Source organism: Centruroides sculpturatus, unplaced genomic scaffold, assembly GCF_000671375.1.
Source record: "Centruroides sculpturatus isolate CEXI.00-Female unplaced genomic scaffold, Cexi_2.0 scaffold20, whole genome shotgun sequence".
In the NCBI taxonomy this organism is placed as follows: Eukaryota; Metazoa; Arthropoda; class Arachnida; order Scorpiones; family Buthidae; genus Centruroides; species Centruroides sculpturatus.
Genome location: NW_019384333.1, coordinates 1490398 through 1515470, shown reverse-complemented (window position 1 = coordinate 1515470; position 25073 = coordinate 1490398). Strand labels below are relative to the sequence as shown.

The 25073-nt window shown below is 29.3% G+C and overlaps 1 protein-coding gene across 3 annotated transcripts in view; it reads left to right on the top strand.

Moving 5' to 3' along the window:
* LOC111631113 (ankyrin-3-like) overlaps positions 1 to 25073 on the top strand; it is a 279012-nt gene that overhangs the window by 78783 nt on the left and 175156 nt on the right. For 2 of the 3 annotated variants that reach the window (XM_023375323.1, XM_023375315.1), the window contains exons 3-8: positions 2543 to 2740; positions 4112 to 4210; positions 10350 to 10533; positions 11104 to 11250; positions 18364 to 18493; positions 23347 to 23364. In XM_023375323.1, coding sequence (XP_023231091.1) covers positions 2543 to 2740; positions 4112 to 4210; positions 10350 to 10533; positions 11104 to 11250; positions 18364 to 18493; positions 23347 to 23364 — 776 coding nt within the window. The remainder of the gene's footprint in view (positions 1 to 2542; positions 2741 to 4111; positions 4211 to 10349; positions 10534 to 11103; positions 11251 to 18363; positions 18494 to 23346; positions 23365 to 25073) is intronic. The other variant, XM_023375329.1, reaches the window with a different exon arrangement.

The window sequence follows — 25073 nt, the reverse complement described above, 5'->3', positions numbered from 1 at the left end:
CGTTTGTTTTTTCTAGAAAATGTGACGTCAGATCGTTCAATGGAGGGACTCAATGGAAAATTCACTGTTGAGTCAACTGTTGAATTTAGAAACATATGGTAAGTTCCATTGATTTTGATTATTTTTACAAAATATAATTTTTATCCCTAACATTCAAGTTTATGGATCTGGTTGAAATCTGGAATTTCTAAACTGAAAGAAAGCAGTGATTATAGTAGCATTCAACAAACAGAAAATAATGAAATTAATGATGGCGAACTGCCTTCAATTCTGAAAGAATCTGTTAGGAAAAAAGCAAGGAAAATTCACAAGTACGACAAAGAATATGTTAAATTTGGATTCTCATGGACTGGAAATGAAAAAGAGCCTATTCCACTGTGCATCATTTGTTTTGAAAATCTAACAAATGAAAGCATGAAACCTTCCATCTTAAAGAGACATTTTGAGACAAACCACAATCATTAGAAAGATAAACCCATTTTTGAAAACAAACTTAAGGATTTAAATCAATCTTGAAAAGTAATGTGGGTTTGACAGGAGGTGACAATCAAAAAATCCTAGAAATTTTGTATCGTGTGTTGCTTTTAATTGCGAAATGTAGTGCAGCAGAGACGATTGGCAAAACTTTAATCAAGCCTGCAGCCAAGATAATGACAGAAGTAATGATAGGAGATAGAGTGATACAAACTTTTGACTGCATTCCCGTCTCAAATAATACAGTTCATCAACAAATCATTGATATGTTTAATAATGTAAAACAGATGTTATTGTCTGATATTTCTAAAAGTTATTATGCATTGCAAGTCGACGAGTCCACTGATATTGCGAATTTTACAAATGTTATGAAAAAGATCAAGAAATTTGTGACGACTTTTTATTTTTCCAGCCTTTATCAGGTCACACAACATGAAAAGATATCTTTAATGTTATGAAAATATTTATGCAAGAGGACAAAATTGATTGGAATAGATGTGTTGGAATAAGCATAGATGGAGCAAAAAGTATGATCAGAATTAATAAATGGCTTGTTGCAAGAATTCAAAATGTTGTTGCCCCCAAATGTCATGTTCACATATTATTGCATACACAGAGAGGCTTTGACAACATGTAACATGCTCACTGATCTACAGAAAGTTCTGGATGAAAGTGTGAAAATCATTAACTACATTAAAGATCATTCTTTGAATGCACGACATTTTTTGCAAATATATGAAGAAATGGGTAGTAGTCATACTCAGCTTCTTTTTCATACTGATGTTCATTGGCTATCTCGAGGGAAAATTCTAAACTGATTATTTGAACTTAGACATAAACTTCAAGTTTTTCTTTATGGTAGATTTGAGCTGAGAAATTGTTTACATGACTGGAAATGGCTTTGTAAACTGGTATACTTAGCAGATATATTCTCTGTTTTAAATTGCCTCAACTTATTGCAAGGTAAAGAAATTTCATTGTTTTGTGTTTAAGATAAAGTGAATGCTACCATCGCAAAACTAAATTCATGACAAAAGAGAGTTGATAATGGAGAAGTAGACTCGTTTTCCTGTCTTCATGAGTTTATAACAAGTTTGGCTGCTAAAATTGATGCTGATACTCTGAAATGCATAACACAGCATATAAAAAGTTTACAAATGAGCCTAAAAACTATTTTCCTGATTTAAACAAAAATATTGAATGGATAAAATATCTGTTCAACATTAATACAACATCCATGCCAGAAGGGTTTGTCACATGCAGAAGAAGGGCAATTGTTGGAATTAGCTTCAGATGGATTCTTGAAAAATAAACATAAGGAGTGTACTTTAACATCATTCTGGTTACAAATGCAACATGTGTATCCGGTTTTAACAGAAAAAGTCCTGAAATACATCTTGCCTTTTCCAACTTAAAATCTATGTGAAGTTGCTTTTTCAGTGTTTGTAGACTTTAAGTCAAAAAAAAGGAACAGACTTTTGGATGCAGAACCACATCTCAGATTAAAATTAACAATCAGGGAACCAAATTATGATGATCTGTCATCTCAACATAAACAATTTCATTATTCTCATTGATTGTAATAAATGTTATTTATAATATAACTTTTATTTATATTTTATTATGAATAAATTTAATTTTTCATTACTTATTATTTTGTTTATGTACTAAAAAGGGAAAAAATAAATATATTTTGATTGTTATTAAAGTATATGCAATTCTTTTTTGACAAGGGGTACTCGGTGTTACGAAAATTATAGAAGGGGTTCACAGATATCAAAAGTTTGGGAAACACTGCTCTTATGAATGATTCTGTCTGAAGAGAACAGTTATATACCATTAAAATTATTCACAAAATAAATTATTTTTACATAACATTGACAGACAGTGATATAAACTATCCTTTTTTATTAATATTTGGTATGTATGGTTATTTAAAACTTTATTACTGAATTCATAAATTTAATTTTTAGTTCCATAAAATGGTGATAGTTTTCAATATTTTGTAAATCATTTATGTTGGCAAAATATCATTATCTTTTAATTTATTAATTTTTTTAATGTATAGAATGGGCTGACACCTTTGCATTTATGTGCTCAAGAAGACAGAGTGAATGTAGCAGAAATATTAGTTAAAAATGGTGCAGAAATTGATCCACAAACAAAGGCTGAATATTCACCTTTACATGTGGCTTGTCATTTTGGTCAAATAAATATGGTTAGGTTTCTCTTACAACATGGTGCAAATGTGAATTCCACAACTTCTGTAAGTATTGTTTAAAATCAACGTTTTTATATTGAGTTCATTATTATATGATATATTAATTGCATTAATAATATTTTTAATTTTAGACATCTATTAAATATACTTTTGTGAATGTAGTACTGTAGTATACTTATTTAACATATGTCAAACAAACAGGTGGAGAGATAACTTAGTTATATCATGTCATCTGATATGTCACTCATTTATATGAAGGAAATATGCTGTCTTTTGCCATTAAACTTGTTTACTTGAAAAAATTAAATACTTGCAAGTACTTTCAACATTTCAAAATGTCATCGTCAGGCAAATGATGATAATGATGTCATTTCGAAATGCCATTATCATCGTTTGCCTGATAATGGAATTTTGAAATGTTGAAAGTATTTGCTTGTTAAAATGGGTCTAGGTGAATATGATCCAGGAATATGGGGTCCAAATATAGACAAAATTATCATACTTGAAAATTCTAAATAAAGTTTTAAGAAATTATTGAGATTTTCCAATTTTATAGCATGATATTTAATGTATAAATAATTATTATGATTTGAGGGAAGAATTTGAGTTTCTAATTTTGTTTGCTCTTATCATTATAAAAAAAAAAAACAAGTTTTAAGTATCAATTATTTTAAGAGCATTAATTTTTATTGTAATTGTTTTCAAATGTAATTTGTAATGTATTTGTATTGCATTGTAATAAAGTATTAAAGAAGAAAAACTTAAAAGAAACAAATCAAAATCATATTATTTAGATAACATTAATTTATTAAAATAATTTTATATGATCAAAGATTTAATAATTTATTCTAAATATGGTATGAAGTTTGTACATTTTTATAGACTACAACAAAATAGTTGGATATTTCTTAAATATGCAAAAAAGCAGTGATATATTATTATATATTATTAATAAAAAGATTTAAGGCAAAAAATATGGTATTTAATTTTTAAGATGCACCATTGCATTGGATGCATCACATTTTCAACTTGAGGGGAAAAATATTATTTTCATTTGGCTTATAGTATGCATCCTAATTTTCAGATAAATTTTAGGTACAAAAAAAATACTTTTTATGGGTATAAGGCAAAAAAATATGGTAAATTTTACAAATATTTTTACTTTTTTAACGTATCATTGTTTTGTACTTCAAAAAATATTTGACTGGTTTGAAAAATTTCTTTATATTATTTTAAGATTAAAATCATATCTTTCTAAATTTTCTTCCTAATATATAATTAATTTATAATCAATTTTTAATTAAATGCTTTTTCCAGATATTTTTAATATAATTTATAATAATTTTATTACTATACTCTCAAATTATACTATAGAATTTATGAAAATAACTAATATGCAGTCCTTGTTCTTTTTAGTATGGTTATACACCTCTTCATCAAGCTGCTCAGCAAGGCCATAATTTAATTATTAACTTGTTGCTGGAAAACCAAGCATCTCCAAATATCGTCAGCACTGTAAGTTACAAATTATTTTATATAAAAATGTTTTCAGTTTTTGACAACTCTCAACACAAAATTATTTCTTATAATAATTTTGCTTATACTTGGTAAAATAAATAGAATTTTGCAGAATTTGAGCTGACATCTGGAAAAATCTTTCAGTTTAGTCAATGTTATAAATATAATGATACTAGCAGATGAGTCCAGCGTTGCTTGGGCGAAAAGTAATTATAGCAAAGATTAAGATAATTAGATCATAGCTTATCTTACCCATTTTCACTGGGTGCAAGAATTAGGTCCCCCTATTCTGAGGCTAATTAGAGTTTTTTAGATTAGTCTAAAAATATGTTTGATTTCCTGCAAAAACACAAACAACTACATCTAAAATAGTACAGTAGAAGCTGAGTTCTTCAGGATAATCGGTAACCTCTCCCTCTCCCTGCATGAGGAATTTCCAAAAATCTCTTCTTAGTGTACATTCTCATGACGTACCCTAACTGTGTACCAAATTTCAACTTTCAACTCCTATCAACTCCTAACCATTTTGGATCTGCACTTATTATTATTATAATTATTATCAACCCATCTCGATTATATTATTAGAATAGCAGATGAGCCCAGCATTGCTCTGGCAAAAAGTAACGATAGCAAAAATTAAGATTATTAGATTATAGCTGATCTTACCCATTTTTTTGGAGTGCAAGAATTAGGTTCACCCTTTTCTGAGACTAATTAGAGAATTTTTAGATGGGTCTAAAAACATGATTGATTTTCTGCAAAAGAACCGCATTTAAAATAGTACAATAAAATCCAAATTCAGGGTAATCCTTAACACTCTCCCTCTCTTCCGCGGGAGAAATTTTGGAAAGTCCCTTCCTTGTGTACATTCTCATGATGTACTCTGTGTACTAAATTTCAATTTTTAACTCTTAGGGTTAGGATTAAATTAGGAGAAATTTTGTTTTCACTATTCTATTTATTGGATATGTAATAGAAAAAAAATGATTAAAATCATTATTGAATTTTATCTGAATAAATTCTTAGTATTTAAAAAGATTTTTTATTTAAGTAACCTAAAAAATAAAAAAATGAAATAACCTATAAAATAAAAAAATCAGAAAATTTTTCATTATAATGGAGAATTAACTTACTTGGTGATAGATAACCTTACTTGAATAAAATGATTAATTTTAAATTCTAAAATCTAAAAAAACTTGTGTGAAACATTATATTTCAAATTCAATATTTTGAAGTTTTTGAATTTGGAATGAATTCAAATATTTGTTTGAATTCGTCTGTTTTGGATATATTGTTTTTGAGTTACCCGAAAAGTGGAAATGATTAAAATATTTATTGCCAAAATGTATACTACATTAGCCACTATTTACTTTCCTTTTTTTTACTAACACTTTTTATACTGACTAAAACTAACTCTCTCTTTTTCTTTTCCCATGGGGGAATTTCCAAAAAGCCCTTCTTAATGTGCATTCTCATGGCATACTCTACTAAAATGCAGTCAAAATGCAGAAAACCAAATCTAAAATAGTACAATAGAAGCTGAGTTCTTCAGGGTAATCCTTAACCCTCTACCTCTCTTCTACAAGGATTTCCAAAAATTTCTTATTAGGGTGCATTCTCATGGCATACCCTACTAAAATGCAGTTAAAAATAAAAAAAATTGCATTTAAAATAGTACAGCAGAAGCTGAGTTCTTTAGGATAAGCCTTTTTTCTTTCTCCTTCGCAGGGGAATTTCAAAAAATTCCTTCTTAGTGTATGTTCTCGTGATGTATGCTAACTGTGTACCAAATTTCAACTTTCAACTCCCAACCGTTTGGACTCTGTGCTTATTATTATTATTATACAGTATTTAGTGGGTTATACTCAGTTGATACTGGTGGCTGTGTACTATGCCAGACCAGAGTCAAGACATAGCAACCAAAAACTAAAATTAAATAAGTGTGTCAGTGTCTGTATTCAGGAATTTCCTAACAATATGGCATGTATTCAATATACTGGCCTTCTGTAGTGTGATGTATGTATTTCTATTCAATTGTAATGCTCCCTGGCTTTTGTGTAGTGTGTGTTGTATCACACCTGTACAGGAGAGAATGACAGGTACAATAAGCACCCTTTTCATCTTCCACAGATGCCTTATTTCCTGGGTGAGCTCTGAGTACAGTGGAATTCCGGTTAACGAACGTCCTGGTTAACGACCAAATCAGTTAACAAACTTTTATTTTGCAAAAATTTTGTCTCGGATAACGAACTTAACAGCTTTTTGTGTCAAATTTGTAAGCTTGCTTTCATGAAACTTTCTGAACCACTTACGGCATGTGGAATCATCAATGGCTCTCTCATCATACACAGAACATATCTTTTTTTGTGTCTGCAGAGCATTCTTGCCTTTTTGGAAATAAAAAAGCATAATATGTCGAAAATGCTCCTTATTTTCTGCCATTTGTAATGCTTAACAAAATTTTAAAAACACAACTAAGTAACACAACTTTATTCTCAAATACTAGCTGAGATCCCTTTTGTCAAACAACATCGAAATTTTACACATGTGAAGGAAATAACACTTCAGTGTTGCGTTTTTAGCCAGCTGGTGCTAAAAACGGGATGAACTTTTGCATCAACCCAATAGTTTCCAGCCGTTCTGGAACCTCACAAATTTCAGTTGCTCTTAGGCGTGCGCGAGGTAAGCATTGCTTTTTCGAGTGTGCTAAACTTCGTTTTTTAGTTTTGTTATTTATACTGTATATTTAATCAATATGGCACCGAAGAAAGAGAAAAGTGACAGTGGAAATAGAAAACGTTTTAGTGTAGCATTAAAGAAAGAAATTATTGCAAAATACGAGAATGGCATTCGTGTTTCTGACATCGCTAAAGAATATAATGTGGCAAAATCGACTATCTCTACAATTATTAAAAACAAAAAAGCATTTAAGGCTGCCGAAGTGGCTAAAGGAGTGAATGTGATATCGAAACAAAGATCTAAAGTTTTAGATGAAGTTGAAAAACTGTTGCTAATATGGATCAATGAAAAGCAACTTGCTGGAGACAGTGTTAGTGAAGCTATAATTTGTGAAAAGGCTAAAAATTTATACAATGACTTGTTGACCCAGACACCCAGTACAAGTGCAGACAGGCAGGACTTTAAAGCGAGCCGAGGGTGGTTTGATAGGTTTCGTCGACGAACTGGCATTCACAGTGTCATAAGACACGGGGAGGCTTCAAGTTCAGATGAAAAAGCAGCAAAAGCATTTGTAGATGAATTCGCAGAGTTTGTAAAAAGTGAAGGATACGTCTGGAATCAAGTGTTTAATTGCGATGAGACCGGTCTTTTTTGGAAAAGAATGCCTAGACGAACGTACATAACCCAAGAAGAGAAAGCACTTCCCGGGCACAAGCCCATGAAGGACAGACTCACTCTTTTATTTTGCGCTAATGCAAGTGGTGACCTCAAAATCAAGCCACTTTTAGTCTACAACGCTGAAAATCCCCGTGCCTTTAAGAGCAAAAATGTGATAAAGTCCAAACTGCCTGTACAATGGAAGGCAAATAGTAAGGCATGGGTAACTCGGACTTTATTCATGGATTGGCTCACAGAAGTGTTTGCTCCTACTGTTAAAAATTATCTTCAGGAAATGGATCTTCCTCTTAGATGTCTTCTCTTAATGGATAATGCTCCAGCACATCCACCAAATTTGGAGGATGACTTGGATAGTGAACATGACTTCATCAAGGTCAAATTCCTTCCACCCAACACAACTCCATTACTGCAACCAATGGATCAGCAAGTGATTTCCAATTTTAAAAAGCTGTATACCAAGGCACTGTTTACCATGTGTTTTCAGGTTACCAATGATACCGACTTAACTCTTAGAGCTTTTTGGAAGGAGCATTTTAACATCCTGCATTGTATCAACCTTATTGACAAAGCCTGGAGTGAGGTCTCTCACCACACTTTGCCACTGGCCTGGAGGAAACTTTGGCCAACTTGTGTCCCAGAGCGAAACTTTCTGGAATTTGAAGAAGAGAGCTCTCCTGATGTAGTGCATGAAATCGTGTCCATTGGCAAGAGTTTGAGAGTAGAGGTAGATGATGCAGACGTGGAGGAGTTGCTGAAAGACCATCAAAATGAACTAATGACAGAAGAGCTGGTTGCCATGCAGTAAGAACAGATGAAAGTCTTACAAGAAAAGCATTCGTCAAAGGAAGAGACTAGGGAAGAAATCACCAGTGCTGAGATCAAGGAAATTTGCAGAAAATGGAATGATGTGCAGGAATTTATTGAGAAGAACTATCCTAACAAAGCTGTGGCTAATAGGGTCATTAATTTAATGAACAACACTGTGCTAGTGCATTTTAGAAAAATTTTGATTAAGAGAGTAAGACAATCAACTTTAGACCACTTTCTTGTTCCTTATCAAAAGAGACCTCGACTCGAAGAAACTCCTGATGCAGTGCTACCCGAATTAGATACCGGGTTAGATATGAAAACAGTAATTATTGCAAATGTTGTAACTGTAACCTTTAAATTAAGATTAAGGTATTTCTTTCAATTTTTATTTACTCATCAATTAAATCCTGCTGCAAGATGATCAACCCTGGCCTTGAAAAATCCTCATAGGATATGTATAAGGCATGATCAAAAAGTTTCCCGTTCGAAGGATGTACAGTCCACATTTGGTATGCCAGTCATGCAAAAGCGCCATGACCATTTAGGCAAGCATCCCACTGCTTCACCAGATTGAATATACCCTGTTGGTAAAACTCCTGTTTCTGTTGCTTGAAGAAGTCTGAAACTGCCTGCTACACTTCTATGTCTGACTGGAACCATCGACCTTTTAAGGACTTCTTTAAGGGACTGAAGGTGTGAAAATTGCACGGGGAGAGATCAGGAATGTAAGGCGGGTGCTCGAATGTCTCCTACTTTAGAGCACATAACTTCTACGTTACGACATATGGGGATGTGCGTTATCATGAAGCAGAATTACCCCATTTTGCAGTTTTCCTGGACATTTCACCTTAATTGCACGTCAAAATCTCTCCAGCATTTCGCAGTACCCCAGTGATGGAGACACCTGGTTCCTTGAAATCAATAAGCAATGGGTCCTGGTGATCGAAGAACAGGGTAAGCATCACTTTTCCAGCAGATGAATGGCTCTTGAACTTCTTGGGATGAAGGATGACACCACTGCATGGTCGCTGCTTTTGACTCAGGTTTCCAGTGGTGGCACCAGCTTTCGTCACCAGCAACAATGTGCTCAAAGAACGTGTTGCCTTCAACATTGAAACGCATCAGGTGCTTCAGGGAAACAGCCATCCGGTTTGATTGTTGTTTGGAATTTAATGCCCGGGGTATCCACTGGCTGCAGACTTTATGGTAGCCTAACTTTGGCTGGATTATGTGTTGCACACTACTGAAGCTTATGTCAAGATCCTTTGAAAGCTCACGTTTGGATATGCGATGATTCGCCCTAATCGCATCATCAGCTGCCCACTTGTTGTTGTCTGTATTGGATATGGCTGGCCTTCCAGATTGACCTGCATCTTGGGTCGAATTGCAACCAGCTCTGAACTTTGTGCATCATTCCACTATGGTGGTTTTCGATAGGCATTCTTCTCCATACACATTCTTTATTCTCTGTTGAATGTCTACTGGTGTGTTTCCTTCAGCAGCCAAAAAAAGAATCACAGCACATTGGTCCTGTTTGGATGCATGTGGTATTAACATTGCCATTGTTCATGTTTCAGCATTTTTCACACAATAATCCCACGCCTCGCTGTCAGTGCTTATATAACCCACATTGGCAATGCGCTAATTTGCATATATGCTGCAGCCATGTCCTTAAACGGAAAGTTTTTGATCGTCCCTTATACATTTTAAAAATAAGGTTTAATTGATGGTTTATTACATTAAATCCCCCAAGTGTTTAATTGAGGAAATACAGTAAATATTATATCAGAAATGGTCTACAAAACTTACCAGATGTTTTCGTTAAAATATGTTTTTAAAAATGATTTTTTTGCATTGTTTTATTATTATTTTTTCATTTGCATTATAATTTTGTATTATTCTATCTTTTTACTTTAAAAACAAAATAAAGTTTGTTAAAATAATAACATTTAAATATTATATTTTATAGCAAGGACAAACTCCATTATCTATTGCACAGCGTTTGGGTTATATATCTGTAGTGGAAACTTTAAAAGTTGTAACAGAAACAGTCGTTACTACGACAACGACGACGGTGATTGAAGAGAAGTATAAAGTAGTTGCTCCAGAAACAATGCAAGAAACTTTCATGAGTGATTCGGAAGATGATGGCGGTAAGATTGAAATTATTTTCTAATCGAATTGAATCTACATATTAATATCTTTTTTCTATTATGTGTAATAGTTAAGTTAAATGGATATTTTCTACAATTCCAAATCATAATCAAAGTCAAAATTATTTAATCTGTTTGATGGAATTTAATTATCTCAAACAATTTTTCTAATGTGATCTGTTAAAAAATTTTGTCATGATATTTATAAATTATAATATATTATTTAATTAATTTTTTTATTTTTAAAAATATTTTAGAGGTCAACTGTTTTTATTACTTAACTTTTAAAGTTTTATCTTTATTTTTCCCATACAATATTTTGAAAATTAATTGAAACAATATTGATAAATAAAAATGATGATAATTTTTGTTTTGATTTTTTCATTTTTCCTTCTACTCACTCTTCCTCACTAATTTCACACTTCCAATCATTCTTTATTATGTATAATTCTATAGCTTGTTACTACTACATGATCATTATTTTTATAATACTGTATTTTAATTTTGTAATTTTATTAATATTTGTATTAATATACTATATGAGCATTATTTTAATGTATGTATTTTCAGGAGAAGAAACAATGCTTGGTGACCAGTCATACAGGTATTTAACTGCTGATGAAATGAAGTCCCTAGGTGATGACTCTCTACCAATTGATGTAACCAAAGATGAAAGACCAACAGAGTCCATGATGTTAATGAAAGAATCATCAGCAGGTAATATAAAAATTAAATTGAGTTTTAAATTAATCCAGAAATAAAATAGTTGATAAATTAACGAGCTTCATATAAATTTGTTTCTTTTATAATTTATATTATAATAATATGCACAGAATCTCAATTAGCTAATATTGTATCTGTATTGTGTTTTGCTATTATTATTTTCAATTTTTCGGAGTGTATGTATATTTATATACATTGTCTAACCATCTCAAATACTGTATATATAAATACTACTAAATAATAATAATAAATAAGTATCTCTATTTGGAGCTCTTGGTTGCTTGAAGGAATAATCCAAATGAAACCAAATTGGTAAACTTAATATATAAGAAAGGGGAAGAAGAATGGAACAAGAAAAAAAATTGCCAATTGAGGGCATTGTGGGGCCTGTCACTTCAATTGCTGTTGTAATCAAATGTGTACCATGGAGGTATCTCAAACCCAAGTGCTTTAAAAGATAGCATATCACAACATGTGCATAGCATCACTCCTGATGCATTACATTCTCTAGTTGAGCACGCTGTGCACCACCTGGAATATGGGTATGTACTGTACCATAGGTTTAGCACAATGGACATACCAGTATTATGGAACCTGAACTGGATCGTCAATGCCATGTGACAGCATAATTACATTAACTGTGACATTTTCCAATAAATACCGGTCAACAGAGCAGGGAACTGCATAAACTACAAGGATAACAACACAATATCATATGCCTGGCAATATGCATATGAGAAGGATCCCCAATAATGTTGGCATCTTATTCATGGAATTCAGGCGAAAAAATTAATGAGAGGATGCTGGGCCTATATAATGGAGAATGACATAACTAGCCAAATATTTGGTATTAAATAATTCGAACACTTGAATTAATTGGCAGTTTAAAAATTTGAACTCTGGGCATTCCAAAGTTAGAACAACATCGAACCTGAAGTAGATCTTGATAGCGATTCGAAAATGTTTGTTCTTGCATCTAAATATAGTATCTTACTGGAAATAAAAAGGTTCTGAAAGGATTAGTTACAAGTTCCAGTATTCAAATAGTGTAAATACTAGTATGCCAGCTTATGCACCTTAATTCTTTCTTCTTGTATTACACATTACATTTCAATCCTTACAGCACTCTCTATCGACAATTCTTTTTTCTTGTTACATTCTTCTTTCTTCTTAAGTAGTAGGTGTACCAATTTTGGTTTTATTTGAGTTATTCTTTCAAGCTACTGACAGCTCCAAATAGAGATACTTATTTTATAACCATCCAGTATATATACCGTATTTACTTTCACATAAGATGAGATTTTTATTCATTTTCCACTGCTTCAAAAACCTAGGTTCTATATGCGTGAGCAAAGAATTCTTTGCATTTTTGCAATCATTTTTGTGAACCGTGTATTCGAATTTTTTACCAGATGCTTACCCTCTGGTTTTTATCTGGGTCGTTTAATCGTTCTTGTGTATTGTCAGGAGTGAAGGTGAATAGCAATAGGAAAAGCAAAGCTTTTGAATTGAATTCTGAATTGAAACTGTAAAATCACATGGGAGCCCAATAAAAGTTTTAATCCATTTCCATGTGAAAACAGATGATTATTTGGAAATCAGAATTCAGAGAAACTCATAAATGCAATCGACCAAGAGTGGATTCGACTGTTAAGAATTGGCAAAAAAGGTTCCCGATTGTCCAGCATTACATGAACAAATTATGTTGTCGATTTTACAAGATTTTTCCATGCCAGTAATTTTTGCAGGACAATGTGTGCGTTTATGTGCATTTGATATTTTCTTTGTGATTAAATGAAATAAAATTAAAACTGTATTAATATATCTAATTTTCTTTATTATGATGTTTAAAGTCACACCTTGTCCTATATGCGAGATCGTCTTATACGCGAGTAAATACAGTATATTATTAAAAATTTTTATTTTGGCTTTAATTCTTGAGATGGAAACTATGTTTTTAAAAGAATAAATGAATTTTTCATATCAAAAAAAGGAATAGTGACAAAATATGTAATTTTCTTTATTATGATGTTTAAAGTCACACCTTGTCCTATATGTGAGATCGTCTTATACGCGAGTAAATACAGTATATTATTAAAAATTTTTATTTTGGCTTTAATTCTTGAGATGGAAACTATGTTTTTAAAAGAATAAATGAATTTTTCATATCAAAAAAAGGAATAGTGACAAAATATGATATATTATTGATAAAGCTAATTAATATGGCTAATTTTTGCATGTAATTCTTTTAATAAGAATCATATCAATACAAACAATAACAACCTGACTTAAGCTATAATAGACTTAATTAAGATCTTTAGAAATTATAAATTACAGAATTTTAAATATGTATTTTGATTTTATTTGCTAAAAGTTTTTATTGCTACAAAATTAATAGATTTGTTCACTCTATTTAAAGTTTGTGCATTGTAAGTTAATGTTTTAATTAGCCATGCTTATTTCTTATAAAAAAAACTAAAACAAAAATCTTTTTTGTTTTTAAATTTCAACCTAAATGTTCTCATAAATTAATAAAACTAAATTCTCTAACTTTTTTTATTAATACGTACAACTGGAAAATGGACTCTCTTAGTGTGCCCACAGATCAGAAAGAGTTATATACAGTTGAACCTGTCTATCCTGAATTTCAGTGAAATGAAGAAGAAAATTCAAGATAGACAGGTTTTGAGATATAAAGATTCCTACATAGTAAACAGTAATAGGTTTGATTAGAGGTATAGTATTGTATTAATACCATACCATACCTCCAATCAAACCTATTGCCAATCAAACCATTGAGTACAAATAAAACATTTTTGGCATATCTTAACAGAAATAGTTTGTCAATAGTTTCTTTGATCAACAAGACACAAATCAAACTTGTAGCCAATCAGAGAAAAGCATTGTTAGTTGCAATCAAGTACTGTATCGCAAGAGTTGTTCTTGACTACAATTTATTCTACTCAAATGTAGTCGCTGAGCTTTGAATTTGCAATTGACACTTTGATCCATAATTTGAGATATAGAGGTGTAGGAGAAAATTATTTGAGATAAACATGGAAAATATATTCAATTTAGGCTGAAAATGCAGGGAAAAAATACATTTTGAGATAAACATGTTTGAGATAGACATGTTCAACTATATATACATATAAAGGTGGCAATGTTGAAAAATACAGCAGAAAGACATTTTTATTTCAACAAAAGCTTTATTTTTTTAAGATATTTATAATTTATGAATATATACAGTACTTTTATGTATATAAACAATCACTTGATTTTTTAAATAATGCCGAATAACTTATAGTTTGGCATATGCTTTTATTGTTTTGAAGAACTTTTATTAGATGCAAATGTCTATGAAAATTTTTATTTTTCAAGACAAAGACAAAAAGCATTGTGATGCTATATTTTTTTAGAAACAAACAAGAATTTTGATTGTAATTTCTTGGATAGTGATAAATAACCATTTTGATTTTTATTTGTAAACTGCTTCACAGTGAAAATGTCACACCATGAAGATTTTATGTAGCATTATGTGAATTTAAGGGTTTTCAGACAAACAAGTTATGCAAATTCATTCAGTTTCATCCAATCACATAATCTGGTAAAATGATAAAGGGAAGACTAGTCTGTGAAAGCTAACTTCAGAGACATTGTCATGCCCACAAAAACTGCTTTGTGTTATTGCTTTTTGTATCTGGATAAAAATAAGGAGTAAAGCTGCCTCTAAGATGCAGTCAAGAGCTATTTCATCAATTGGATGTGTTTTAGTAAAAGTTTCATCATAGGGCTATATACAGCTTGATGGACTTTGTATCATATTATAGCAGAAACTCAATGGGATGCCACAATGATAGATTGTATTTGGAGACAATGGTCAACAGAATGAAATGTATATCATCATAGTGGGAATGGAGTATTGAGATGATCATCACAATACACGGATCCAACACATTTGGTGTCATGCAATAGCAGCTCCACAATCCACAGCTACTGACATTCTGTGGAGTGTATGGACAGATTTGGATGCCCCAGTATTGGTGACGACTGTTTTTCACACATAGGTTGACGTTAGTGTGAGATGTTAAGTTAGTTCGTAACAGGTTATGGACAAAGAATTAATACACCCAAAATACAAGAAGTAAATAAATACCACTGGCCAAGGTTTTAAATAATTTTAAAAAAATATAAAAACATTGTGATTATATTCACTTTCTTTCTGTCATTTACACCAGTGACAGTCCAAAATAGAATTCTTATATAATGAGGTTATGCCTCTGAAACATCTTGTAAATGGAAACAGCTTCCTCTGGTAAATTAGCCAATAGAGTAAATATTTTTTGTTTTTATATTAAAAAATAAAAAAATACAAGAAGTTTATTAAAAACAGTCAATTATTTATTGTGACATTGTCACAATGTTGGGCTGAAATTTTTAATCACATTTTAAATTTATTTAATTTAAAATATATGCTCTTGATCTCAAATTAGTAGTGTCTCGCCCCTATATATCATACTTTTCCTGACAACAGAGCCATGCCGATTACCTATGTAACTCCTTTCTGGGGAAAATTTTTGATATGAAATCATATGACTTCTGGTCTATACTAGAAGTTTGTACTTAGTTAACTGGGGCCTCCTACCCCAAAGCTTTCTGTATCTGATCTCGAATTCATCTATCTAACATTGTTCTCAAGATTAAGGAAGGACAGACAACAGTGGGAATTTATAGGTTTACAATTTCTTCAAATTGCAACCCAATTACCTTAAAAATAATTAATATTTCTTAAACTAGAGGATTAAATTTGACAAAAATCAACAAATTAATAAATCTAAATTGATAGGAAAAAAGTAGGTCATAAAATTGGATAACACAGAGCATTTGGTAAATTAATTGCATTTAGATGCAATAATGTGTATGATTTACTTTATTTTTAAGTTTAGCCTACTTAGTGTTGGTTCCAGCAGATAGATTTAATGTAAAAAAAAAACCAAAGTAACATTGTTGATCACTTTTGGAGATCTTTGTCAGGTTAATATACTGTTCCATAAATCAAATGTTATTTGAACAGTTTTTTAAAAAATGGAACATTCCATGCTTTTATTTGAACAGTGTTTTAGCCATTAATTATAATTATTAAATTTAATAAGAGATGGTACCTAATGCCTACCTCTAGTATTAAATTGGGTACTAGAGGTAGGACTTATGTAATACTTAATTATTAATAGTAGTGGTAAAGTAGCCCAAAAATCTAGCAATTGGGACACTAGTTATCTGTTTTGCTTTCAGAATAAAATCACTCTTTTTCTGCAGTTTCAGCAAAAAATTAGGTTTGGTTCAACAAGTTACAAATGTTAATTAAATATGTTGCTGGAGTTATACCAGATGTATTGCTTTTATTTGTTTTTGGCCATTTTACACTAGCCTTCCTTAGGTCTTAGCAAAAACAAATTGGGATTATTGATTCTTTCAATATTCCAATATTGTTTGCCAAAACTGTGAAAAAAGGTGTGATTGGTCTCTGAACTTCCCATTCCAGTCATGTATATGTAATTTTCATACCATTTTTCTTTTAAAATACAGTTGATTATTCTATTGTCTTGTATATGGATCATAAAAATAATAATAAAAAAAATACTATTTTTATGATCTCTATAACCATGGAATTTCAATTTTCATAAAATACTATTTCATTATTCATGTTTTTGTCATTCTTTTTATCTGAAGGTTAATTTATCATTCTCTCAACTAAAAATCCAAATTCTTGGCAAACGTTTTCAACCCTACCAGGGTTGAAAACGTTTGCCAAGAAGAATAACACTGGAGATTGACAGGTTTTTAGTTGAGAGAATTATATTACCTCCAGTATTAGAAGGGAAGTTCATTGGTTAATTTATCTTTGGATTCTGGAATAAAATTATAATTGCTATGGTAAAAGTGAAGTTGCTGTTGACTACAGATGGAATTAAATATTTTGGTTTTAAATTTTTTGATCCATATAAGTAATTGAAACTAGCAATTTAGTTGGAAGCAAGAAAATGAGTAATTGTCTTGATGCCGTATGCATCCAAATTGATTGGTCTACGTATGTTGATAGCCACAGTTATCAGCAGAATTTTTGCCTCAATTTTGAAATTGTTTGCCAATAATTAGTAATTCTGGAGACTTATTCAGTAACAATTATCAAGAAGCAGATGGGATTGTGATATGAAGCAATTGCATTGGTGAAGCAAAGGATGCTCAACTTTTGCATACTATAGTTAACTCATATAAAGTTTGTTAATTTAAAATAGTAATTTGTGACATTTTATTTTGTTGTGCAAATCAATGTTGTATGATACAAACATTTCTCTCTTCTAATATATTCATGAATATAGCATTGGTCAGATATCAATCACAAAATTGCAAGTAGTACGGTATTAACACAAATCTGCTAACTTTTTGAAAAGTAACTATACTTCTAATGTTCTGATTAAATGCAGTCTAGTGTGGTATATTAATGAAATTTAAAAAAATTATGTATAGATATCTATATTAGTGTTTATNAACTTTTGCATACTATAGTTAACTCATATAAAGTTTGTTAATTTAAAATAGTAATTTGTGACATTTTATTTTGTTGTGCAAATCAATGTTGTATGATACAAACATTTCTCTCTTCTAATATATTCATGAATATAGCATTGGTCAGATATCAATCACAAAATTGCAAGTAGTACGGTATTAACACAAATCTGCTAACTTTTTGAAAAGTAACTATACTTCTAATGTTCTGATTAAATGCAGTCTAGTGTGGTATATTAATGAAATTTAAAAAAATTATGTATATTTATAAAAAAATGATAAATAAATATATTTTAAAAAAGATATAGACATTTATGTTTAGAATTTTTATAATTACATGCAAAAACTAAAGGAGTTGAATTGGCTATTAGAATATTATGAATCAGTTTGATTAGGCAAGAAATCACATGCTTATTTCTTTTATTATGAATAAAGATTAAAATGTCAAATCATGAAATTATTGTAATTGAGATTTTAATTCTCTTAAGTTATTATTATCATAATAAATTTTTATTAATATACTTAATTGTAATATTTTAGCTCCTCTCACAATTGAAGAAGACCATCTCTCTCCTCAACACAGTCAAATGATTGAAAGTGCTTTCTATGGTTCTTACTCTCCTGACAATGTAGATATATCACTAACTTCAGTTGCACCAATCAGTGCTGGGTAAATATTTCATACACTTAAAATAATAAGCATATTATTGTATTAGTTATAAGTATAGATTCTATTATTTATGTTGGCAGAACCTGATTCCTTTGTAGTAATTAGGAAATTCAAAATCAATGGAAGTCTGTTCAGATTTTTTAGAACAAAGTATGAAAGTTTAGAGTTAAAAATTGCTTAGAGTAATAAGTTTTATTAAAAACCAATTTAACATTGTTACATCTCCTTTTGGAGCAAACAGTTTATCATTTTAAAAAAATTTTCATCTAAATACTGTAACGTTTTGAAGATGAAATTTATATTGATTTAATATTAAATATATGAGGATAATGAAAATATTTTCTTGCATAATTGTTTACAATTTTGTAATCAGAACTATTTATATTATTACATTAAGTACTAACTAACTTTTTACCATTACTGCTGGTTTTTGGTTTTTGTGATCTAATAAGATGTACATACCTTGTATGTGAACAGTATGTGTTAACAATTTCATAGTGACTTGATTCAGTGACTATTTTGTTGAAAGAAAAACTAAAGATTCTGCCACTTTATATAATTTGTTGTAATTTTACATAGTGATATAAATGAATCTCAGATACTAGTTCTTAATTTTCAATTATTGCTAAGAAAATGTATGGGTATAAACAATTTATTACAAAAGTAATAACAAAAGATACATATTTAAATTTTATGATAATATAAAATTTATGGAAATTCATCTTTAAAATTTATCTTTATGAAAAATTCACTTTTTGATAAAAGGTAGTCACCACAATTATTAATTTATGATACTTAACCTAACCCAATTCATTGGTAAGAATCTGTTGTCCTGTTTTGTATCCTTCACTTATTTTAAAAATTAGTCAAATTTAAACAAATTTATTTTAACACAAATTTGGCTAACAAAACTTTCTAATTTTCATCCATTTATATTGAATAGTTTTATTATATTGTAATTTTTACTTTTAAGAAAGATTTTATTTGTTCAAAATTTAAGACTTAATTCATAAAAGGAATGATAATTCTTCTATTATCATCATTATGATTGAAACTCTGCATTGTGATAGTATAAATCAGATAAAATTTAATTAGAAAATCGTAATAGCATAATAATGATCATTTTAAAAATGTCCTAACTAAATAATATATATTTACTTAATTTACATTAAGCAATTAGTTATCTGAGCCCTATAAATAGCTCTTTTTAAATACTTAATGTTCATCAGTTTCTAAGTGAGTTCTCAATAGTGTGTGATAAGTCCTAAAAAGAGCTATTTATCATGCTCAGATAATTAATAATAGTAGGAGAAAAAGCATAATATTAATTACATTAATTATGTAATATTAACTAATGTAATTTCATTAGTTGCTTAATTACATTAAGCATCTAAATTTTAATATTAAACAGTTGCATTTGCTGGTTTGCTTGGAAAAAAATGATGAATTGTTAAAAGCATTTGAAGAACAGACTTTCTTTTAAGCTTTAAAATTGTATTTTGAAATGCATGCATAATCAATAAATTAACTGATATTAATTTATAAAATGATATTTTCTTACTACAAATAATTTAAAGTTCTGTTTTTAACAAAACATTTCTCTTTTTTTTAATTGCATGGATACTTTCAGCCGATTAAAGTGGAAGACGTAAGTACATCATGTTAATTTTCCAATAGCTTTATGTTTCCGCAATTAATTAGTATAACTTTAATATTGTTGCCTTAAGCAATGACGTAGATACTTAATTTTTAATGTTTAGCAGATACATACTATTATAAAATGTGAAATTTTCTATCATATTTTGGCACAAGATGCTATTACTAAACTGTGGTCGGGTACCAGTTCTTCATGTCAAAATTTCAAAAGTTTTGAGAATGTAATATTTTGGAATCATAAATATGCAAATATCTAAGTTGTAATCTTAAGGAAACTACTGTACAGTTCATTAGTTTTTAATAATAATCTTTAAAAGAAATCATATCATCATTGATAGTAGATATTATAAAAAGAAATTAAAGCACTGAAGTTATTTAGATTGAATGAATGTTAAAAAAATAATTTATTGCTTAATTTTAATAATTATTACTTAAAAACATATTGTTTAATGTAATTTTCACATTTAACAATATTTGATTAAATAAAAGAAAAACATAATTATATTCTTTAGTATTATGAAACTAATATCTTATGAGTTGTATCAGTAACATAAAGTTGTGAAAATGTGAATAAGTACAGTTTACTAAAATGAGAACATATTCTATTTGTGTTTGATTTCCTCAACTAACAGGTAATAAAATGAAATAATTTAGTTTAGAAGAAACACAAAAATTAAAGTATCAAATGAAATTTTTAGTTATGGTCATAAGTTTTAGGAAAATATTCAATTTCCACATTTAACTGATTATTCAAGTCAATGTGGATTGATTAAAATAAAAATAAATTTTAATATCAATTAAATAAATTTATTTTTGTATAGTTTCAATATCCTTTGTGTAATAAACAGAAAATACCAACATTTATTATCTTTATAAAATAATACATATCTAAGTAATTTCAATCCACCCGAATAATTTTTTGTGTATGTAATTTCATGGATTGTGGACCTGTGTCTTAACTATTAACGATAATACTGAAGGCTTGATATCTAATAGCAATGGAAGGCTTATGCTGCATATTTAACTTATACCACACACAAATTTATTGGATGTTAGTCTTCTGGGTGCTTACGGGCAGTTTGATGTTTGAATATGCAACTGAAACTTTCTGTTGCTATTGGAGACCAAACCTTAGATTTTATTGAAAGTAGTTAAAACTCAGGCTCATATTGGAATATATAATATATGATACTTCCATTAATACATTATATTATAAGGACCTTGAATAAGTTCTCGCTGTTTTCCAACAGATGGCGTTACCAGAACCACGTGTGTTTATTTTTAGATGGTGACGCATCTGTAAGGAAGTATAATAAGTGACCTTGAAATTCAGTATATGTCATTTCACCAAAGTGTAAACAACTTATTTTTTCATTGTGTTAAACTTATTATTATCATAATAAATTTTTATTAATATACTTAATTGTAATATTTTAGCTCCTCTCACAATTGAAGAAGACCATCTCTCTCCTCAACACAGTCAAATGATTGAAAGTGCTTTCTATGGTTCTTACTCTCCTGACAATGTAGATATATCACTAACTTCAGTTGCACCAATCAGTGCTGGGTAAATATTTCATACACTTAAAATAATAAGCATATTATTGTATTAGTTATAAGTATAGATTCTATTATTTATGTTGGCAGAACCTGATTCCTTTGTAGTAATTAGGAAATTCAAAATCAATGGAAGTCTGTTCAGATTTTTTAGAACAAAGTATGAAAGTTTAGAGTTAAAAATTGCTTAGAGTAATAAGTTTTATTAAAAACCAATTTAACATTGTTACATCTCCTTTTGGAGCAAACAGTTTATCATTTTAAAAAAATTTTCATCTAAATACTGTAACGTTTTGAAGATGAAATTTATATTGATTTAATATTAAATATATGAGGATAATGAAAATATTTTCTTGCATAATTGTTTACAATTTTGTAATCAGAACTATTTATATTATTACATTAAGTACTAACTAACTTTTTACCATTACTGCTGGTTTTTGGTTTTTGTGATCTAATAAGATGTACATACCTTGTATGTGAACAGTATGTGTTAACAATTTCATAGTGACTTGATTCAGTGACTATTTTGTTGAAAGAAAAACTAAAGATTCTGCCACTTTATATAATTTGTTGTAATTTTACATAGTGATATAAATGAATCTCAGATACTAGTTCTTAATTTTCAATTATTGCTAAGAAAATGTATGGGTATAAACAATTTATTACAAAAGTAATAACAAAAGATACATATTTAAATTTTATGATAATATAAAATTTATGGAAATTCATCTTTAAAATTTATCTTTATGAAAAATTCACTTTTTGATAAAAGGTAGTCACCACAATTATTAATTTATGATACTTAACCTAACCCAATTCATTGGTAAGAATCTGTTGTCCTGTTTTGTATCCTTCACTTATTTTAAAAATTAGTCAAATTTAAACAAATTTATTTTAACACAAATTTGGCTAACAAAACTTTCTAATTTTCATCCATTTATATTGAATAGTTTTATTATATTGTAATTTTTACTTTTAAGAAAGATTTTATTTGTTCAAAATTTAAGACTTAATTCATAAAAGGAATGATAATTCTTCTATTATCATCATTATGATTGAAACTCTGCATTGTGATAGTATAAATCAGATAAAATTTAATTAGAAAATCGTAATAGCATAATAATGATCATTTTAAAAATGTCCTAACTAAATAATATATATTTACTTAATTTACATTAAGCAATTAGTTATCTGAGCCCTATAAATAGCTCTTTTTAAATACTTAATGTTCATCAGTTTCTAAGTGAGTTCTCAATAGTGTGTGATAAGTCCTAAAAAGAGCTATTTATCATGCTCAGATAATTAATAATAGTAGGAGAAAAAGCATAATATTAATTACATTAATTATGTAATATTAACTAATGTAATTTCATTAGTTGCTTAATTACATTAAGCATCTAAATTTTAATATTAAACAGTTGCATTTGCTGGTTTGCTTGGAAAAAAATGATGAATTGTTAAAAGCATTTGAAGAACAGACTTTCTTTTAAGCTTTAAAATTGTATTTTGAAATGCATGCATAATCAATAAATTAACTGATATTAATTTATAAAATAATATTTTCTTACTACAAATAATTTAAAGTTCTGTTTTTAACAAAACATTTCTCTTTTTTTTAATTGCATGGATACTTTCAGCCGATTAAAGTGGAAGACGTAAGTACATCATGTTAATTTTCCAATAGCTTTATGTTTCCGCAATTAATTAGTATAACTTTAATATTGTTGCCTTAAGCAATGACGTAGATACTTAATTTTTAATGTTTAGCAGATACATACTATTATAAAATGTGAAATTTTCTATCATATTTTGGCACAAGATGCTATTACTAAACTGTGGTCGGGTACCAGTTCTTCATGTCAAAATTTCAAAAGTTTTGAGAATGTAATATTTTGGAATCATAAATATGCAAATATCTAAGTTGTAATCTTAAGGAAACTACTGTACAGTTCATTAGTTTTTAATAATAATCTTTAAAAGAAATCATATCATCATTGATAGTAGATATTATAAAAAGAAATTAAAGCACTGAAGTTATTTAGATTGAATGAATGTTAAAAAAATAATTTATTGCTTAATTTTAATAATTATTACTTAAAAACATATTGTTTAATGTAATTTTCACATTTAACAATATTTGATTAAATAAAAGAAAAACATAATTATATTCTTTAGTATTATGAAACTAATATCTTATGAGTTGTATCAGTAACATAAAGTTGTGAAAATGTGAATAAGTACAGTTTACTAAAATGAGAACATATTCTATTTGTGTTTGATTTCCTCAACTAACAGGTAATAAAATGAAATAATTTAGTTTAGAAGAAACACAAAAATTAAAGTATCAAATGAAATTTTTAGTTATGGTCATAAGTTTTAGGAAAATATTCAATTTCCACATTTAACTGATTATTCAAGTCAATGTGGATTGATTAAAATAAAAATAAATTTTAATATCAATTAAATAAATTTATTTTTGTATAGTTTCAATATCCTTTGTGTAATAAACAGAAAATACCAACATTTATTATCTTTATAAAATAATACATATCTAAGTAATTTCAATCCACCCGAATAATTTTTTGTGTATGTAATTTCATGGATTGTGGACCTGAGTCTTAACTATTAACGATAATACTGAAGGCTTGATATCTAATAGCAATGGAAGGCTTATGCTGCATATTTAACTTATACCACACACAAATTTATTGGATGTTAGTCTTCTGGGTGCTTACGGGCAGTTTGATGTTTGAATATGCAACTGAAACTTTCTGTTGCTATTGGAGACCAAACCTTAGATTTTATTGAAAGTAGTTAAAACTCAGGCTCATATTGGAATATATAATATATGATACTTCCATTAATACATTATATTATAAGGACCTTGAATAAGTTCTCGCTGTTTTCCAACAGATGGCGTTACCAGAACCACGTGTGTTTATTTTTAGATGGTGACGCATCTGTAAGGAAGTATAATAAGTGATCTTGAAATTCAGTATATGTCATTTCACCAAAGTGTAAACAACTTATTTTTTCATTGTGTTAAACATGTCTAGTTTCGTGCCAAAAAAAGAGTATTTGCGGGGAATTTTATTGCACTATTTTATTCAAAAAAAATCTGCAGCAGAAGCACACAGAATTCTTGTTGAGACTTACGGCGACCATGCTCTGTCGGAAACAACATGCAGAGATTGGTTTAGACGCTTCAAAAATAATGATTTTGATGTTGAAGATAAAGAACGATCTGGTGCACCAAAAAAGTTTGAAGACAAGGAATTAGAGGCATTACTTCATGAAGACTCATGTCAGACGCTAGCTGAACTTGCAGAATCATTAGGAGTTGATCACACAACAGTTTCGAAAC